Source organism: Ooceraea biroi, chromosome 5 (genome assembly GCF_003672135.1).
Source record: "Ooceraea biroi isolate clonal line C1 chromosome 5, Obir_v5.4, whole genome shotgun sequence".
In the NCBI taxonomy this organism is placed as follows: domain Eukaryota; kingdom Metazoa; phylum Arthropoda; class Insecta; order Hymenoptera; family Formicidae; genus Ooceraea; species Ooceraea biroi.
Genome location: NC_039510.1, coordinates 3,092,374 through 3,110,089, shown reverse-complemented (window position 1 = coordinate 3,110,089; position 17,716 = coordinate 3,092,374). Strand labels below are relative to the sequence as shown.

Here is a 17,716-nt window from a genome sequence, read left to right as displayed (position 1 = left end):
AATGCTCGAAATAATGACGCTCTTCGCCAAAACAAACTAGCGTATGTACAAGAATAGAACGACTGTAGAGGAAGGTGAACGCGTCGTGGAAGATGTACATTACGTTGTCTGACCGGGGTTACATCATTGATTTTGATTAGACCAATCTAGAGCTGACGGTGAACCGGTTTAAGTTTAACGTAACGGTAAAGCGGGCATGTCTACGGATGTGTCTATAGTTTCGTCCTTTTATCGCTTGAATCGATATCTCTCTCCTCGCTCATGTATTTCCGCGAGATATCGCGTCGGGATTTTAATTCCTCAAAATTCGCGGGAATTTCGCAGAATTTCGACGACGACCGAGCGGTGATGATTATGCTGGTGGATTCAGTAAGATGACCGCGATGGCAGTAGCGATTTCGGGGTGCGATCGGCGACGGTCGTACGTCCCTGGGCGCTCCCGCGAAAGGTGGGGAATCGGCGGGCGCGCGCCTCGACCGAAGCGGTTTCGCCCGACGCGCGGTGGCATCGGGTCTCGTTCCATCGCAGTTTGGACAATTCGGCACGCCGTGAGCGGTGGGGCCGTGATCGCGCAGAGTGAGGAAACCCGATCGCGAGATCGTCCAACGGGACTCGTCAGTCAAAGGCCTGCCGTGTGTCTAATCCTGTGGATCGTACGTGACGAAGGGCGCGCGACGACATCGTCCCTCTCTCTCTCGCTCTCCCTGTCCCTTCTCTCTCTCTCTCTCCTCCCTTCCCCCTCTCTTTCCCTCTCTTTCTACTCCGTTTCTCAACACGCATCCCGTTGAAAGATGTTGGGCCTGGTGTGCCGTCAGGCGTTGCTGGCGAATACCCAGAAGTGAGTAATCGAGCTTGACGTCGAAACGAATGAAGGATTCGCGACGTCGCGGGCTGCCTGATCCCCGTGTCCTCGGGCTCTTCCTCCGGGCGACGGTATCGATCATACGGCACCGCAATGTGCGCTCTCGCGTCCGTTGGTCCGTCGTGCGAGGTGCCTCGCCGATGCTAGCGGCTCGTCAATGTCGTTGCGAGCGGGACGAGATTCAATCGAGAGATCGCTTTACGGGGGAATCAATTCGCCGCGGCGTTAAGCTTGATCGAACATTGTCGAACGAAAGAACCGTTTGGTTTTGATGCCGCCGCCGTCGCCGTCGCCGTCGCCGCGTCACGTTGTCAACGTGTCGACGGCAACGCGAGACGGATCGAACTCGGTGATGCATTTCCAGCGCATTCGAATCGCTCGATGCGTTCTTGCAAGTGTCCCGTCGTTTTCCAGCCTGTTTCAGCCTGGCGTGTTCCCTCACGCGCTATTCGCGACTCCGAATGCCGCGGATTTCTCTCTTTCCATCATTTCGTTCGTGGAAAATGGGAAGATGGGGTGGCGATTGTTCTTTTGGCACTACGTAACATCGCGTGTCAAAGTCTCGACCACGAGGACGGAATTAGACGGCCGTGGGTGTCGTTATTTCGGCGGAAACGCATAAATACGTCGATCGATAACGGCCGGTGGTAGATTCCGGTCGAGTTCGCCCGCGACCTTCGTAATCTCTGCCTGAGAAATGAAAGAAAAAAACGAAACGCGTCGTAGGCGAAATCAATCGTGCGAGTCGTGTCACTCGATTTGCGTTGCCCTCCTACTCGTTTGTCAGAACGATATCCGTGTGAAATACCGATAACCGCGCTAATTGGGGGTCGAGCGTGGACAGCGCGTTATGTGATACCGCGGCCGTGCGGCCGGAACGTTGATTCCTTTCCCGACGCTTTCTCGAGCGTGTCACGTAAGGTAAATACGAAACAACAACTCGTCGAAACTCCAGTGCATATTTGGCAAGAGCGATAAGACCGAGACTCGAGATCTCGCTGCAAGTGGAAGCCGGATAAATATTTGAAGATGATATCGGGAACCGAGAGAGCTCTCGAGGATCGAGAGATAAGTCTCGATTTTGATCTCTGTCGCGCGACGGAGGTGATGACTCCGCGACGGAGGAGTCGACGAGAACTCGTTGTCGTTTATTCGCAGGATCGGCACGAGATGCTTAGGGTCGATAGTGCCGGTGCCGAGCCCACCGGATTTCCCACTGGAGAACGAGCCGATTCTCGGCTACAAGAAGGGCAGTCCGGAGAGAGCGGAGCTGGAGAAGGTCCTGGATAAGATGGCCAGCGAGTGCGAGGAGGTGCCGTTGGTGATCGGAAACGAGGAGATCAAGACGAACCTGTGCAAGCACCAAGTCATGGTTGGTTCTTTTAGTCGGCGACGTCTCGTCGATTTACTCCTCGTCGATGATAACGCTTGCGTTTGCTTTTCGCAGCCGCACGACCACAAGAAGAAGATCGCCAAGTACTACTGGGCGACGCCGGAGCTGGTGAAGAAGGCGATCGACGTCGCCGTGAGGGCGCAGCGCGAATGGGAGAAGCGGCCGATCGAGGCGCGGCTGGAGATGTGGCTGAGGATAGCGGGTCTGATGGCGACCAAGTACAGGCAGCACCTGAACGCCGCCACGATGCTCGGCCAGAGCAAGACCGTGATCCAGGCCGAGATCGACAGCTCGGCCGAGCTGATCGACTTTTTCAAGATGCACGCGTACTTCGTGAAGGAGAGCCTCAAGTACCAGCCGATCTCGCCGAACCGACAGACTCTCAACTCGATGAGGTACCGCGGCATGGATGGCTTCGTCGCTGCGGTGTCGCCCTTCAATTTCACCGCGATCGGCGGCAATCTCAGCTACACGCCGGCACTGATGGTTTGTAGCGCGCAAACCGTAGCGCGATCCCACCTCGCTCGAGAAGCTCCATTTAGGGACGTCCTCTAAATGATAGCGATTGCAGGGTAACGCCGTGCTCTGGAAGCCGTCCGACACCGCGTTACTGTCCAACTGGTGGATCTTCAAGGTCTGCAGGGAGGCCGGAGTGCCGCCCGGCGTCGTGAATTTCGTTCCGTGCGAGGGACCGGTGTTCGGCGACACCATCACGTCCTCGCCGCACTTCGCCGGCCTCAACTTTACCGGCTCGGTGCCGACGTTCAACCGGCTGTGGGCGCAGGTCGGCCAGAATCTCGCCAAGTACAGGAACTATCCGAAACTGATCGGCGAGTGCGGCGGCAAGAATTACCACTTTGTGCACGCGAGCGCCGACGTCGAGTCGGTCGTCAACGCGACGATAAGGAGCGCGTTCGAGTTCAACGGGCAGAAATGTTCCGCCTGCAGCAGGATGTACGTTCCGGAGTCGCTGTGGGGCCAGGTGAGTCGCGCTCGGAAACGCGCCTGTTGAATCCGAGGCGAGAGCGCGCGCGTCCATCCCGGAAGCTCTCTCATTCTCTCTCGTTCCAGGTGAAGGACGGTCTCCTGGCTCTGCGCGCGAAGCTCAAGATCGGCGACGTGCGAGACTTCACCATGTTCACCGGGGCGGTGATAGACGACGTTGCGTTCAAACGGATTTCCGGTTACATCGACTACGCGAAAAAGTCGCCCAAGATGGAGATTATTGGCGGCGGCGGCTACGACAACTCGTACGTTTCGTCCCGATTATTCGCACGGGATTAGCGTTACTTGTTCAGCGACATGTTCAGGAGCTGAGCGCGTCCTGCGAATCTCTTTGCAGATGCGGTTACTTTATCGAACCGACGATAGTGCAGACCAAAGATCCATGCGAGAAACTCATGACGGAGGAGATATTCGGCCCGGTGCTGACCATTTACGTTTACAAGGATTCCAAACTCGATGAGACGATGAAGCTGGTCGACACGTCCACACCGTACGCTTTGACAGGCGCGATATTCGCGCAGGACGAGTAAGTGTCTCGCATCAGGCTCGACCAACTTAAATTAAGCGACATTGGTAGAAACGGGCCTAAATGCTACGGATCAGCTTGAACTCTCGTCATGTGCGGCAATTGTCGCGATTAAGGGGATCCTGGAGTGGCCAGGGAACTCCGTCGCGGCGTCTGAATTACCGGCGGAATCGGTGATTTTCCTGCATTTTCTTTTTATTGAATTCACTGAATGAAAAATCCTTTTCCACGATGAAAGTACACACAATAATGTAATGTGAGAAGCAGGACTTAACTTTCCAAACGGAAAAAAAATCACAATTTTTTATTCAGCCACGATTTCACAGGCATACGTAGGCACGAAATGATCACGAATCTTTCTGCACTAATTACTTTTACACTAGGCTTTTAAACTCATTTCTAAAAGCTTCCCCATATTCTTTCATTTTGTTCCGTCCTTGCGATTATCGAATTTTGGCCACACAAACTGCAAAACATTTATATTAAGAACGTTAATGTACGAGGTGACGTCACAATAAGCCGATAATAAAACTAAATTTTTTTTTGTCGTTTTTAACATAAAGTCGAGTTTCGCTCGGTATATTTCTTTGTATACTTTAATCGTGGAGAAGGATTTTTCATTCTATGCAATCATTAAAGAGTAATTAGTACAGTAAGATCGACCAATTCCGCCGGTAATACAGACGACTCCAGGATCCCCTTAAGGGAATCATTTTTCTCATTGTATTGTTCTTGTAGGAAATGGGCGAGGAAGGCACTCGAGGATCTAAAGTATACTGCCGGTAATTTCTACGTGAACGACAAGTCCACGGGATCCGTGGTCGGCCAACAGCCGTTCGGTGGCAGTCGAATGTCGGGCACGAACGACAAAGCCGGCGGGCCGCACTACGCTCTCCGCTGGTCATCTCCGCAGTCCATAAAGGAGACCTTTGCACCTATCCGGGAGTACGACTACCCATACATGAGATCCTAAACGCCGAGAGAGAGAGAGAAAGAGCCCCTCGTCCCGGTTCTCGAGAACGAGATCCGGTAATTCCGATCGCCGATAACCGCGCAACGCAAAACCGAGAAACGTTTGCGTTATCCGAATCGGTAAGAAACATATCGGGCGGGGGGCGATATCATCGCGATCGCGCATCGGTTTATTACCCAGCCCGTTGCATTAGCTCGACGAGCAAGGACGCTCGTTTGTACGCTCGAGTGAGGTATCGCGCAATTTCACTAACGATTCTCCCGCTGGAACTTTCTACAACTGTTTAAAACTCCCAATCGAGGGTCGCGATGGACAAACCGATTGTACGAGCGAGCAGTGTTCTCCCGGAGTGAAATTCTCGTCGTCGCGGTGCAATGTTCCTTATTCGTTGTACGATTAATACGCGCGATCGGAGGATCGCTGAGAGAGCTTTTAGAAAATGACGAGCAAGGTAGACACTCGAGACGACGGTCTTGACGCCGAGTTAATTCGGTGTAGAGTATGTCACGTGGAAATACTTTCGATAAAAAGCAGGAAACTCGCGAGCAATGCGATGCGCGCTAGAGGCACGACTAGATTCCTAGATTTCTTGATCGCGCGCGGACGCTTCGTTGATATCGCCCGGTAATGAACGCGAAGCTCCAAACGTAACGATCACGTTACTCGCGGTCTCGTTGCTAGCCTGATTGTTGGCCGCCAGTACCCAACTACCAAAGTGCATTTCGGGAGCGTGTGATCCGTGCGTCACGTACCGCGATGTATTCTTTCTAGTTCTCTCTTTCTCTTTCCCTCCGTATAGTACAACACACTTTTGACAATGCAAGCGCAACATCGGATAATCGTGATCGAGGGAGGCAAGGACGTAAAGTGTATTTAATTTCGTAGAGTTAAACTTGGTTCGGAGGTACCATCAATACCGTTATCAACGAGTATCCTCGATGTTCACAAGGTAAAAGACAAAACATTGTTCACGTGATGAATAAAGCTTCAGCTTTTCGACCCCGTTCGCAGGCGCGACGCTGCTCTTTGTATCTGGTATCGGATTTTTGTTGCGTTATTAGAGATATGCGCGGTATCGGTGATTCCGGTAGTATTTAATGATAACGGAGTGGAACGAGATTACAAGGACGGGAGGTGAATTCTGTAACGGTTGATATCTCGAAGCGGAGTTCGATCGCGACTTATGCGCGACTTGAGGGGAGACGTTTCGCGGAGCCGAGGCGCGATCCTCGTGGACGTAGCAATTGACAATATGTCGTTTACTGCGGCAAGTGTTACAGCGTTATTTATTTTAAGTGTACCATAGCAATAAAACACGAATAAATACAGTTTCGGCTACATTTCTCGCTCGTGCGAGGTTATGCGCGGACAATACATACAAATTATACATAGCTCCTGGTTATTTTTGTATGCGTTTTAATCGTCATCAGTTTTCATCGAAAATATGACGAGCAGTGGTCGATATCATTCTCTTCTGAATCAGAATTTAATCACAAACATTAAACTAAACTTGTCAAATGCTATCAAATGCAGATCCTCCCCCTCTTTCTACGACGGAACTCCTATGACAAAGTATAATCTAGACTCGAATACGACTCCAAGGATGCGACGTGACAGTTTTCGTCAACGTTTCCACGTACCGCCTTCCACCAAGCGAACCGAGTAATCCTTTTTCTGGCACGAATTCTGAAAGAATGCTTTCAGACTTTCAGTTTTCACGTTGAGAAACGTCTCTCGTCGTTGTTGAAAACTGTGTCTTACGCTCGAGACGTCACTGGCACCCACGCCATGATGGCGGCCCGTGGGTGTACATATGTGGCACGATCGACATACGCGACTGATGATTGATCAAATAATGTAGCTGAACGTACGAGCGCGATTCTCCGCGACGACCGCTCCCGGTGGGAGTACGTTTCGTCCGCAAATATTTACGAGGACTCGAAGCGAATTCGGGAGGAGAGAGCGTGGTTATGATCCTGTTATGTTTCACTGTGTCGCCTGGTCCCGTAGTAGTTCGGGTTCCCCGCAGATAACTCGCGTTACCTTGGAACAACACCGATAACCAATCTGCGCTCGAGCCGACGTGAATCACGCCGCTCCGATCGCCGCTCAAGGATTTCGCTTACACGTCGGTTATCGCGCTTACCACGTTCGTGGCTTCCGCCAGTTCCGCGCGGCAGGATGTTCAAGAAATTCAAGGACAAGCTCGCGGAGGAGATGAAACAGTCGCCCGCCAGGTTGCAGGCAAGCGTGCAGCAATTGGCGCAGGTTCCGTTTTCTATGTTTCTTCTTGACCTCGCGATTACAAGTAATGTGAAAAAAAAGAAACGCAAATGACCTTGCAACTATCCGTTCTTTTGTCATCTAGGCGGTTGTGTCGCCGGCTTTGTCCAACAGCTCGATTCAGGAGGTGTCAGCGTCCAGCGACAATTTCAGTTTGACAGAGGATGGAGATGGTGAGAACTTGGTCGCTTTATCATTTGGAGCTTTAATCGGGACATGATGAATCACCGGGAACAGAACGCTCGAACGTTTCTTTCAAGTTTGAAGACGCAAATTCAATGTGAAATATATATAAGCGTTTTCTGGCGATGCACGATGCCACGTTCGTGAGAGATTGATGCAACGCTTTTCTTGCAGAAACGCCCAAAAACACCCCAGTGAAGCACAGTTTCCAGACGATCGATCTGATGTCACCGTCCCCGAACCGACTGGAGATTTCGAGGAGGTCCTCGGTGAGCAGTGTCACCAGCGACGCGTCTTCGCTGTTCCCAATGTACGAAAGTCCTCCGAATCTATATCATTTACAGGTTTGTCTTCTTTCTCGAGTACTCGCGATTCATTTTGTAATCTGCCAGTAACATTGACAAGTTTTACTCCCACAGTCGGACATGGATCAATCGGCTAGCGAGGTAGACGACAACATTAGTCCCCATCTCGATCGGGTCACCAAGGATCAATTGTATTCCGCTTACCGCAAGGTTCAAGCAAAGTATCACAAGTATCGCGGTAGGTACACGGATCTGGCCACGCACTATCGCGAGCTGGACAAAGTAAAGTCGAAACTGGAGTCTGTCCTGGTGGAGACGCAGGACAAAGTTCTCAGACGAATAACCGATCTGAAGGAGCAGTGCCAGTTGGAGCAACAAGCAAAGGCGCACCTGGAGGAGGCACTGAGAAACGACATAGAAGAGAAGGATCACATTATAAGCACGCTTAATACAAAGGTGAAATTGTTGCAAGCGAGCGGACCAACGTTGGAGAATGCGGTGTCGGAGGACGCTCGAGGACCGAACGAAGGCTCGGAAGTTAATCTGATTGATCTGGGGCGATTGATGAGCGGCGAACCGCGCAGCGACGAGAGCAACGCGCTGTCAACGGAGAACGCTCAGCTGAAGGAAAAGCTGAAGAAGTTGGAAGCTCTCGTCTTGAGGTACAAGGAGTCCTTGAAACGCAACAAGGAGAAATTTACGGAGGTGACGAAAGAGAAGAGTACCCTGGAGAACGAGCACGAAGCGCTAAAGAGCTCGACTGCCGAGAGGATAGGCGCGCTGGAGGGCGAATTGAGCGCGGCGCGAGTCGAGATCGAGAATCTGACGGGGCAGGTGGACACTCTGCAGAGACGCGAGGAGGAGTCGGCCATCTCCTTAGCCGAGAACAAGCTTTCGGTGCACCGGGAGCTCGAGGAGAAGGAGGAGCAGATCAAGCAGCTTCGAACGGACCTGAAGCGCACGACGGAGGATAGGGAGAAGTTAAACGAAGCGATAGCGGGATACAAAGCCGAATTGGGTAAACTGAAATCCACGTACGCCGAGTCGAACGCAATCGCGGATAAGGCGGTGCAAGACGCGTCGAGGGAGACGTCGGCGGCAACGCAACAGGCGGGAATGAAGCACCGCGAGGAAATCGATCACGGTAAAGAGGCAGGATCGGGCAGAGACGAAAACACGATAGATGAATTGACGTTACGATTAAAGGAAAGGGAGGCGGAATTCCAAGAAACGCAGCGCAAAGTGGACGGGTTGGAGAAACAATGCACGGAATATCGAAACGAGAAGGAATCGTTCCGCGCCGAGCTGTCGGCTTACAAGACCACCTGCACGGAATTGCGGAACGAGTACGATGCGCAAAAAATCGTGATGGAGGAGAGCCGGAAGAAGGCCGACGCGACGATCGAGCAACTTCAGGCGACGGTGCAGAGCGTCGACAAGGAATTGGAGAACATGCGGGACGCCTTGATCGACCGAGATCACGTGTGTGAAAATTACAGCAAGAAGGTGCAGCAATACGCAGCCATGCTCGAAAAGGCCAAGCACAAATTAACGGAACAGGAGACGCAGATGAAGTCGCTGGAGAACGAGTTGGAAGACAAAACGAAGCTCTCAAAGACGCACGAGGAAGAATCGAAGATTAAAAGAACAGAACTGAATACGTTACAAACCGAGTTGCAACTCTGCAGATCGACAGTCGACGATCTCAGAAATAAGGTTCAAGCGGACAGTTCGACCATAAGTTTACTGAAGAAAGAGAGGAGCGATTTGACAAATCGTCTTGTTCATTACAACGACTGTATACGGCGTTTAAGGCAGGACTGCGTTGATGTCAGGAGCACCGTGAAAGAGGAATTCTCGAGTCTGAAGACCAACATGTCGGATCTGTGCGCGACTCTCGCTGCGTCTCTCGTGAAACTCGAGCAGGAGAACGTGACGTTGAAGTCCGAGGTGGAGGAGCTGCATTCGAAGCTGAAAGACTCGGAGCTAACGAGCACGAACGAGATCGGGAAACTGCGATCGGAATTGGCTCAGGTGGTAAAGCTCAAGTCCACGTTGGAAGCGGAATTGAAAGATGAGCTCAATGCAACGAATACCAAATTGATAGCCGAGAGTGATAACTTCATTTTTAAAATCCACGATTTGGAAAAGGCGCACGAGGAAAAGTTGCGTGAACTATACAGCGAGGTAGACAGTCTCGATTGTAGAAATCGCATGTTAGTACGCGAGAATGGCGTCTTGCAGTGCAAATACAATGATGCCTTTGAAGATGTATCCGAGTTAGAACAGAAACTAGACAGGGCGAAAGAGAAAATTAAAATAAACGGCATTGTAGACGATGAGAGCGATGACAGCATGGAGGGCACGACTGAGATGCAACTACGCGAGGCACATTCGGAGATTGCTCGCTTGAGGAGCGATCTGACTGAGAAGGAAGACAAAATAAAGTCGCAGGACGAGAAGCTGGCGAGCGAGAAGGAACAACATGCACAAGACCTCGAAGAACATCAAGAAATCGTCCAAAAGTACCGAAATTTGGAGGCTGAGTATCAAGCGATGAATGAGAGCCACGCGAAGGATACGGCCAACTTCATGAAGATCAGCAAGACGTTGCAAGAAACGGTAAACGTGAAGCTCGTGCAATTGAAAAAGTTGAAAATTATCAAGGAACGGCAGAGCAAAACGATCGAGGAGACGAACGCTGAACTGAGCAACTTGAAGAGCAAGCATACAGAATTGTCCAACACGTTGGAAACTTGTGAAAAGCAGGTAGAATCGTTGAAATTGGAGAATGCCCAGCTCGCGAAAGTTACCTTGGAAAATAAAGATCTGAAAGACAAGCACAACGATCTTCTGAGCCGTAATGAAAGGCTTCGCGAGAACGAGGAGGCCTCGAAACGGAAAATCGAAGATTACGAGAGGGACATTGAGGAATTACGGAAAATGGCGCAAGATCATGCGGATTCATACAAGTCTCAGCAGGAAGAGATCGAGCGGTTGAACGACGAATTAACGACCAGCAACAAAGAACTCGGGGAAAGGGAAAGGGAATTGAGCGCCTTGAAAGATTTATTGACGGAGAAAGAGGCGGCGATTAAACTGTTGGAGGATGAAAATTCCAATACGCTCGCGCTGTCGGAAGAGAAAATCACTGACCTGCAATTGCGGGTTGATTCGCTCGCTCGGACAAACGATGCACTGCGAAAGGAATTGGAAACCGCGCGCAATGTCGAAGACACGAAATCTCAGTTTGAGGGTGACAAGTTGCGCGAGGAGAACAAGAGATTGGAGGCGCAGTTGGACGAGGCGTTGATAACGTTCCAAGCAAAAGAAACGCAGATGCAACTGCTGAACAATGAGCTAAAGGCGCAAGCTAATCAGTTGAGAGAACAATTAAAGATCAACGAGGAGGAGCAAGGAATGCGGCTGAAGCAGCTAGTCAAGGAGTTTCAAGCACAGTTGCACGACAAGGAGGAGGAGCTTCAAGCCGCGTTGGAAAAACGTTTTGGTAAGTATTGCTATATTTTGAGACAGGTGGAGAGACCGAGAGAGATCTACGTGTAATTTTTATGCGACGTATGAGCAATGCAATAGTCTGATTTTTATCCAGATCGTCAACACAATTACGAGTCGAACCTCGTGCAGCAGTACAAGGAACAATTGAAAGATTGTCAAATAGAATTGTCAGAAAAGTCGGAGCAGCTCGAGCACCTCGTTCTCGAGAAGAAAGATGCGGTAGCGGAGAAGGGAAAGGATATTGACCGCCTGGTGGAGAAGATTGCGCAGATTAAGCAGGAACACGTTGACGAGATGAAGGAATTGGAGAAAAAATGGAAAGTCATAGTGCAACAGAGGATCGACAATCTGCACACTAAACACGAGGAGGAACTGAACGAATTGACGAAGGAATGGCAAAACGAAAGGAAGGTAAAGTCGCCGTCTCGAGTACCATTATACGTGGCCCATTTTTGCTTGATACACTTCTCAAGTGACTCGTCTCGACTTTCGTCGTACACGCATCTGTATCTTTGTATTTCATTTTACCCCTTTATTTTCCTTGATTTGCGTTCACGTATTCGTCGTTATTTTCAGCCTGACGCGCAAACCGAAGCAGCTGCCGAGGTAAAGCTTATTCTGTTTATTTATTTCTTTCCTCCCTTTCCTTCATGACGATTATGTTGTTTTTGCTTTTTTCTGATTTGAGTCTACGCTTCTATAAAGTCGATCAGCACAGTCCGAGCTCTTTCAATCCGTGATGATTGAAAGAGCTCGGAGTAAATTAAGAGGTCACACAGGAATTGGAGAGCACTTCGCGCGTGGCGATGGCTGCGATACACACGAGTACCGGATCGATCCATACGTTGCAACAAACCCTGACGTCTCAGAGGCGAGAACTGGCGGAACTCAGGAAGCTGGTGAAGTTACGTCAGGACACGTTGGAGGATTCGACGGAGATCGAGTACCTAAGGAATATTCTGTTCGAGTACATGATGGGAAGAGAGACCATGGTGCTCGCCAGAGTGATCGCCGCCGTTGTTAAGTTTGATCAAGACCAGACGACAAAGATACTCAAAAAGGAGGAAGACAAGTTGACGCTGGTGAGTACAATTGTGAGTACGAAGACAGCCTTGCCTTGTAGTCATCGTCCAACTTTCGTCTCGGATCTTCTTTCAGTTTGGCTCGCTCGGCCTCGCGTAGTCCTCGACGTACAGCCGTTCTTCGTACGGGGCTGCACGGACTCCATAGCTGATTACTGTTAATGCAGGCATCTTCAGTTTCACGTGTAAAGAGGAAAGTGAGAATTGTACAAATTAGGAACAATGCGTAATGCATACTCGCAGATTTTTATAAATATTAATTTAACAAGATGTTATTGTGTGATAAGGGCTTAAATAATATTATACGAGAATATAGACGATATTTGTCAAATCTTCTTGTTTGTAATTTATTGCGCAAGAGACGATTCGCGTCGAATGAAATGCCCTCAGTTGTTATCGTTGCGCAAAACAGAAGATTCGTTTCTTCACTCGTTAGAATCCAAACTTAACAGTCGACAGAATACGAGTCAAAAAACTCCTTCCTATGGGAAAGCATCACGTGCTTCTGTCTAAAGAGAGTCTGTTCGTTCCCCCCAGCGGTGTATATCTTCTCCCCATCCTTCCCTAAGAGAGATCTTAAAGCTCTGTTCCTAATTAAAGTCTTCTCGTAAAACTCTTGTCCCCCTTTGACGTATTCGGCTCCTAAACCACACAGTACTTTATCGACTTCACTGTCCAGGCGATAACTCTGATAATCCTTGATGCCGAGCCATAAGATTGCACCGAATAAAGTGAAGGCCATGTAAAGTATACGACACAGCGTCACGCTTCGCTCGCGCAACTTGAACTTGTACGTCATAGTGTTGCAAAGCGTCCATAATACTGCTACGATAAGGGCGAGCTGGAACGAGTTCGAATACGGCACTTCTGCCTGGATCAGCAGAATCTCGCGCGCTATCGCGAATTTCTGTGCGCTCGTGGAGAGCGTCGACGCGCTCAGAAGGTCTTGCGCCTCTTTCTGCGACCAATCTACCTCCTCTTCCTTGATGCGCAAGTTCTCGTAAAGCTGTTCCGCTGTACTATTGAGGTTGCAAGGAATTCCCAGTATCGCCCCGTACTTGGGACCGAGTGTGCCGGCATGATACAAATCGAAACCAAACACGCTGAATGGCTTTATGACGTTTCTCACGTTATCGGATAGTTTCAAGTCATTCATCGCTTCTCGGATGTTCTGCATCGCTTTGGCACTTAACGGTATCTCTTTGCCAAGTCTGTATAAATTGTAAACTGTTGTTAATTTCGTTTAATTTGTTTAATTTATCTTTCGATACTTGTCTTTTGAAGCATTCGAAGGAGGAACATTCAATTAAACATTCAAAGTGAAGACATGCCTTCCTGAATCTCTTACTACTTACTGGTACGTAGTTACTATGGCTCTGTATTTGTCCAGGAAAATAGTATGTGGCATGAGAATCCCATAATATCCGATGGCAGTCGCGGTTATACCCAAAACCACGGTTCTATACTTTGACGAAAATACGTTCATGTTTACTGCTGCTCTGCAAGCAACGTGTACACTTCATCTGAAATCACATCGCATGATAAATATAAAAGATTAATTATTTTTCTTTTAACGTTCTCTTGAAGATTTTACTCTTTTATAGAATTAAAGTCCGTAAAGATAACGATATCAACGATTCACATAAACCGCATTCGAACACATCGGTCGTCCGACAACTCTTTCATTAATTGCGCTATACATTGATCTCAGCTTTCGGCCAAAATAGTGAAAGCAAACAGAAAAAGATAATTTAATGAGCCACGTTATATATTATTCTCTCTTTCGAATCTTTTGAATAATATCAGAACACTTAAAAGCGGTTACTGAATTCTCCTAACCTGAAAATAATCTTTCCAACTATGGTTGACTCGTACTACTTGAAAATGAAGTGGTTTCTGACTCCTTGTTGACTCGTACCACTATCTCAATTTTTAATTAGACGGTGCAGGCTCGTAGCGAGTGTTTTCCAAACTAATTTTTCTCGGCGGCGGATTTATTTTTAGGTTAGCGTAAACGTAAGTCAACGGATGAGCTTCATTTACAAATAATATTACTCTCAGCGTCGGAAGTGGATACAGTGTGCGTTTTTAACTTGCAAATAAGCACTTCGATAGCATATTACTGAAAATACTGAAGATTTTATTCTCAGTGATTACTTTTGAACGAAAAAATAGAACAGTTTCTTTTCAGCTGATATTGTTCAATGACAAAACAGATCTAGTGTTTTATTGAGTCCAACGAGTAATGCAAGCTAAAATGTATTTTTTGGAATAAAGGCGCAAGAATACTCGACGTAACCTGAATAGAATTCTCAATATTTGGATATGTCGGAGACATGCGCGGATAAAGAAGACATACTCGTCCGAATAGAGCGTGCATTTCCAATATTGAATGAAAAGGTACATGTAGCGTACAACAACAAAAGCAAATACCACAGATTTACTTTTATTCACACTATAAGCTCTCCTTCGTATGAAACTTGTGACATTACATGCCAGCGCACGCTTTTATTTTCCGTAGATTCAGGATGAATGTACGGAGGAAGAGTTTGCGAGTTTGGTGGAAGACGTACGGAACCTGAAATTGACGCAGTTCGTCGAGGACATTGTTATTCATTACATAGAGCAACATATACGTTGGTACGTGGCACCAGCATTCTGGAAGAAGTTTGAGAGAACGGACGACGATCAGTGGGGCTTTAAATTATTCAAGTCTGCCGTGGATGACCTCTATGCCAGTCTTACCGAGTTTCTATCAGTCTTGAAAAAGTTGGAATACTTAAGGCAGAATGAGGACGGCACAAATGTATCGAACACCAGGAACAGTATGGAGGTGCAATTTAAACTAGTCGTGAGAGCAACATTATTGAGCCAGCTGCCTCTGCATCACGAATGTATCGTAGAGCACTTTTACAAAATCGCGTTCAATGTATTTTGTAATTCGGATAACTCGTCGCAAGGTAGATTGCAACTGTTTGTAGCGCTCGCTCGTCTCTATGATCCACGCGAAGAAAAAATGCCATGTATTACGGAAACGCGTATTTTAAAGCAGACACATCGGCCAGCGAGAGCCAATGTACGGGATGCAACCAGAAGATGGAGAACTGTCAATGCCAGATGATAATTTACATGTTTCACGAGACCAATCGGAAGCTGATTGAACTGGAGCTGTTGGAGAGGCTCGTGGGAAACGTGCTCACATCCCTGATTCACGTTCGTATCGAGAATCATGTCAGTCAAACGTGCGATAAGACGTTCGACTTGTCGGAGTTGATTCCGTTAGAGAATGTATGCAGTCATCGTTATTTATAATATCTGTAGCAGCGCGTAAAGCGAGACGATATGTCTGTACTCGTATGTAACTTTTCAGTGGCTCGAGACCGTCGTCATGAGTTGGCTGATACGAATATATTCCGGTGGTTTCGCGAAAACGGTAACGCTTACCGATCAGGTCCGTAACGCCATAAACAAGTTTAAGCAGAAATTGTCTCACTTTCTGTACGAGACGTACACCAAGATAAGGATCGACCATCTCTTCAACATCATAATAGGTAAAGAACGCTCCATGTCAGAAATTTCGCACGATTACACGTGTCTCCTACACGCCGTGTTCTCCTCGAGATAGAATATCCCGAGTCGCAGCCCGCGATCGACGATCTGCGAGTTTGCCTGGAGAGGACCGATCAGCGGAAGGTCCTGGTTAAGAAACTGCAGGAGGCGATCAAAACGAGGCTGTTGCATCCTGGCGTCAACACTCCGGACATCGTGACTGCTTACATCGCCGCGATCAAGGCGTTAAAACACCTCGATCCGACTGGGGTTTTATTGGAAGCCGTAACGGAGCCTATCAAGTGAGATCATCGCCATTTTATTACAGTCTGAATCCAGTCTGTGTTTTGACTCGGTAAAACAAGACTCAATTATCCATTTGTATCGAAAAGCGGATATTTTCAGGACTTACCTGAAGAGCAGAGAGGATACCGTACGTTCGGTCGTTAACAGTTTGCTTGACGATTCGCCGAGCGAATTGGCTGACGAGCTGGTGAAAGGCGAGTGTCTGCAGTTGGACGACGGTTCGGCGGAAGACGAGGCCGAGGATTGGGAGAAATGGATGCCGGACCCGGTCGACGCTGACCCCGGTAAGCCGCGGTTACACGGTATCGCAACCTTCTACCTTCGATTCCGCGATTTCAATGCGGGGATTCTCTCTCTTTTTTTTTTCTTCAGCTAAATCAACGCAGCGCAAGGTATCCGACATCATCTCGACGCTGGTGAACGTTTACGGTAGCCAGGATCTGTTTGTGAACGAGTACCGTACTCTGCTGGCGGACAGGCTGCTCTCGCAACTCAACTATCACACCGAACGCGAGATACGTCACTTGGAATTGTTGAAGAGACGCTTCGGTGAGAATCAGTTGCATTATTGCGAAGTCATGCTGAAGGACGTCTACGACTCGAAAAGGATAGACGGCAACATCCACTCGGACACCAGTTACAATCTGCAACGGGAACTCTTCCCCACCTCTGCGCTGATCCTATCGGCGCAGTTCTGGCCGCCGTTCAAAGAGGACTGGAAACTGAAACTGCCGAGTATCGTGCAGAATCAGTTGAACAAGTACGTGAAGGCATTCGAAGCGTTGAAAGGGAACAGGACGCTCTGTTGGAAGCCCCACTTGGGAAACGTCAGCTTGGAGATCGAGCTGAAGGACAGGAAGCTCGACATAAGCGTCACGCCGGTACACGCGACGATCATCCTGCACTTTCAAGACAAGAGTAAGAACGAATAACGCTGATCGATTCGTCGAATCAGTCGAACAGCGAGATCGTTGCCGTTAAATCGAGACTGATTTACAGGTGAATGGATCCTGCAAGATCTGGCGGAGGCGATGCACGCTCCGGCGACCGTCTTGCGGCGCAAGATGGCATTCTGGGTGTCGCAAGGCCTCCTCAAGGAGACGTCCAACGACGTGTACGTTCTGCAGGAGGAGAGCACGTCCAAGAATCGCTTGTCGACCGACACCGTCGTCGAAGAGGAGGAAACTGAGAGCGTCATGGCTTCGGCCAGCGATCAGAGGGAAGAGGAGCTGCAAGTGTTTTGGTCGTACATCGTCGGGATGCTGACGAACCTGGACTCGATGCCGATAGAGAGGATTCATCAAATGCTAAAGATGTTCGCGTCTCAGGGGCCGGGCGCGGTAGAGTGTGGTTTACCGGAATTGAGACAGTTCCTGGATAGAAAAGTCAGAGAACATCAACTGTTGTTCACTGGTGGCTTCTATCGATTACCAAAGTCTTAAATTTTTCCCGCATGGATTCCATACTCAGCGGAATAAAGTTTTTATTATTAATCTCGATTATAAACAAGCAAACAGATTGAAGAAATGAGACAGGGAATGATAGGGAAAGAGTGAGTGCGTGTATGTGCGGTCTGGAATGGAGGAATGAGTGGGTTAAGATATTTTTTGTAAACCAAGTCCCTTTCTTGGCTGTAGAAACTGGAAGAATAAACGGATTGATTGATTATTAATCTCGATTGTATTCCCCGGTCCATCGCTTTATTGGGTTTCATTGCCGCAGGAGGAAACGTC

At 48.7% G+C, this 17,716-nt stretch overlaps 4 protein-coding genes across 8 annotated transcripts; 3 read left to right on the top strand and 1 right to left on the bottom strand.

Annotated features, from left to right (window-relative positions):
• Positions 1-791: 791 nt before the first annotated feature.
• LOC105287703 (delta-1-pyrroline-5-carboxylate dehydrogenase, mitochondrial) lies at positions 792-6,087 on the top strand. Of its 2 annotated transcripts, none has more exons than XM_011353422.3 (7): positions 792-838; positions 2,021-2,234; positions 2,310-2,741; positions 2,827-3,237; positions 3,327-3,505; positions 3,598-3,786; positions 4,525-6,087. In XM_011353422.3, exons 1-7 carry the CDS (start codon positions 792-794, stop codon positions 4,757-4,759), a joined length of 1,707 nt encoding a protein of 568 aa, XP_011351724.1. In that variant the 3' UTR covers positions 4,760-6,087. The 2 variants fall into 2 exon arrangements, with proteins under 2 accessions (XP_011351724.1, XP_011351725.1); XM_011353423.1 differs by lacking the exon at positions 792-838 and adding an exon at positions 845-1,783.
• Positions 6,088-6,414: 327 nt separating this feature from the next.
• Positions 6,415-12,456, top strand: LOC105287702 (golgin subfamily A member 4). Of its 2 annotated transcripts, XM_026969521.1 has the most exons (8): positions 6,415-7,027; positions 7,128-7,215; positions 7,400-7,569; positions 7,645-11,038; positions 11,141-11,457; positions 11,623-11,652; positions 11,826-12,128; positions 12,205-12,456. In XM_026969521.1, exons 1-8 carry the CDS (start codon positions 6,941-6,943, stop codon positions 12,226-12,228), a joined length of 4,413 nt encoding a protein of 1,470 aa, XP_026825322.1. In that variant the 5' UTR covers positions 6,415-6,940; the 3' UTR covers positions 12,229-12,456. The 2 variants fall into 2 exon arrangements, with proteins under 2 accessions (XP_026825322.1, XP_026825323.1); XM_026969522.1 differs by lacking the exon at positions 11,623-11,652 and having other exon boundaries at positions 12,205-12,325.
• Positions 12,442-14,091, bottom strand: LOC105287701 (transmembrane protein 177). Of its 2 annotated transcripts, none has more exons than XM_011353417.2 (3): positions 13,968-14,091; positions 13,484-13,651; positions 12,442-13,339 (listed from the first exon to the last, which is right to left on the bottom strand). In XM_011353417.2, the coding sequence occupies exons 2-3, from the start codon at positions 13,612-13,614 to the stop codon at positions 12,574-12,576; spliced, it is 897 nt and encodes a 298-aa protein (XP_011351719.1). In that variant the 5' UTR covers positions 13,615-13,651; positions 13,968-14,091; the 3' UTR covers positions 12,442-12,573. The 2 variants fall into 2 exon arrangements, with proteins under 2 accessions (XP_011351719.1, XP_011351718.1); XM_011353416.3 differs by lacking the exon at positions 13,968-14,091 and adding an exon at positions 13,723-13,955.
• A 51-nt stretch (positions 14,092-14,142) lies between these two features.
• LOC105287700 (anaphase-promoting complex subunit 2) lies at positions 14,143-17,649 on the top strand. Of its 2 annotated transcripts, none has more exons than XM_011353413.3 (8): positions 14,143-14,528; positions 14,650-15,088; positions 15,181-15,416; positions 15,499-15,679; positions 15,754-15,979; positions 16,083-16,267; positions 16,356-16,901; positions 16,983-17,649. In XM_011353413.3, the coding sequence occupies exons 1-8, from the start codon at positions 14,454-14,456 to the stop codon at positions 17,423-17,425; spliced, it is 2,331 nt and encodes a 776-aa protein (XP_011351715.1). In that variant the 5' UTR covers positions 14,143-14,453; the 3' UTR covers positions 17,426-17,649. The 2 variants fall into 2 exon arrangements, with proteins under 2 accessions (XP_011351715.1, XP_011351714.1); XM_011353412.3 differs by having other exon boundaries at positions 14,145-14,528; positions 15,178-15,416.
• Positions 17,650-17,716: the final 67 nt, after the last annotated feature.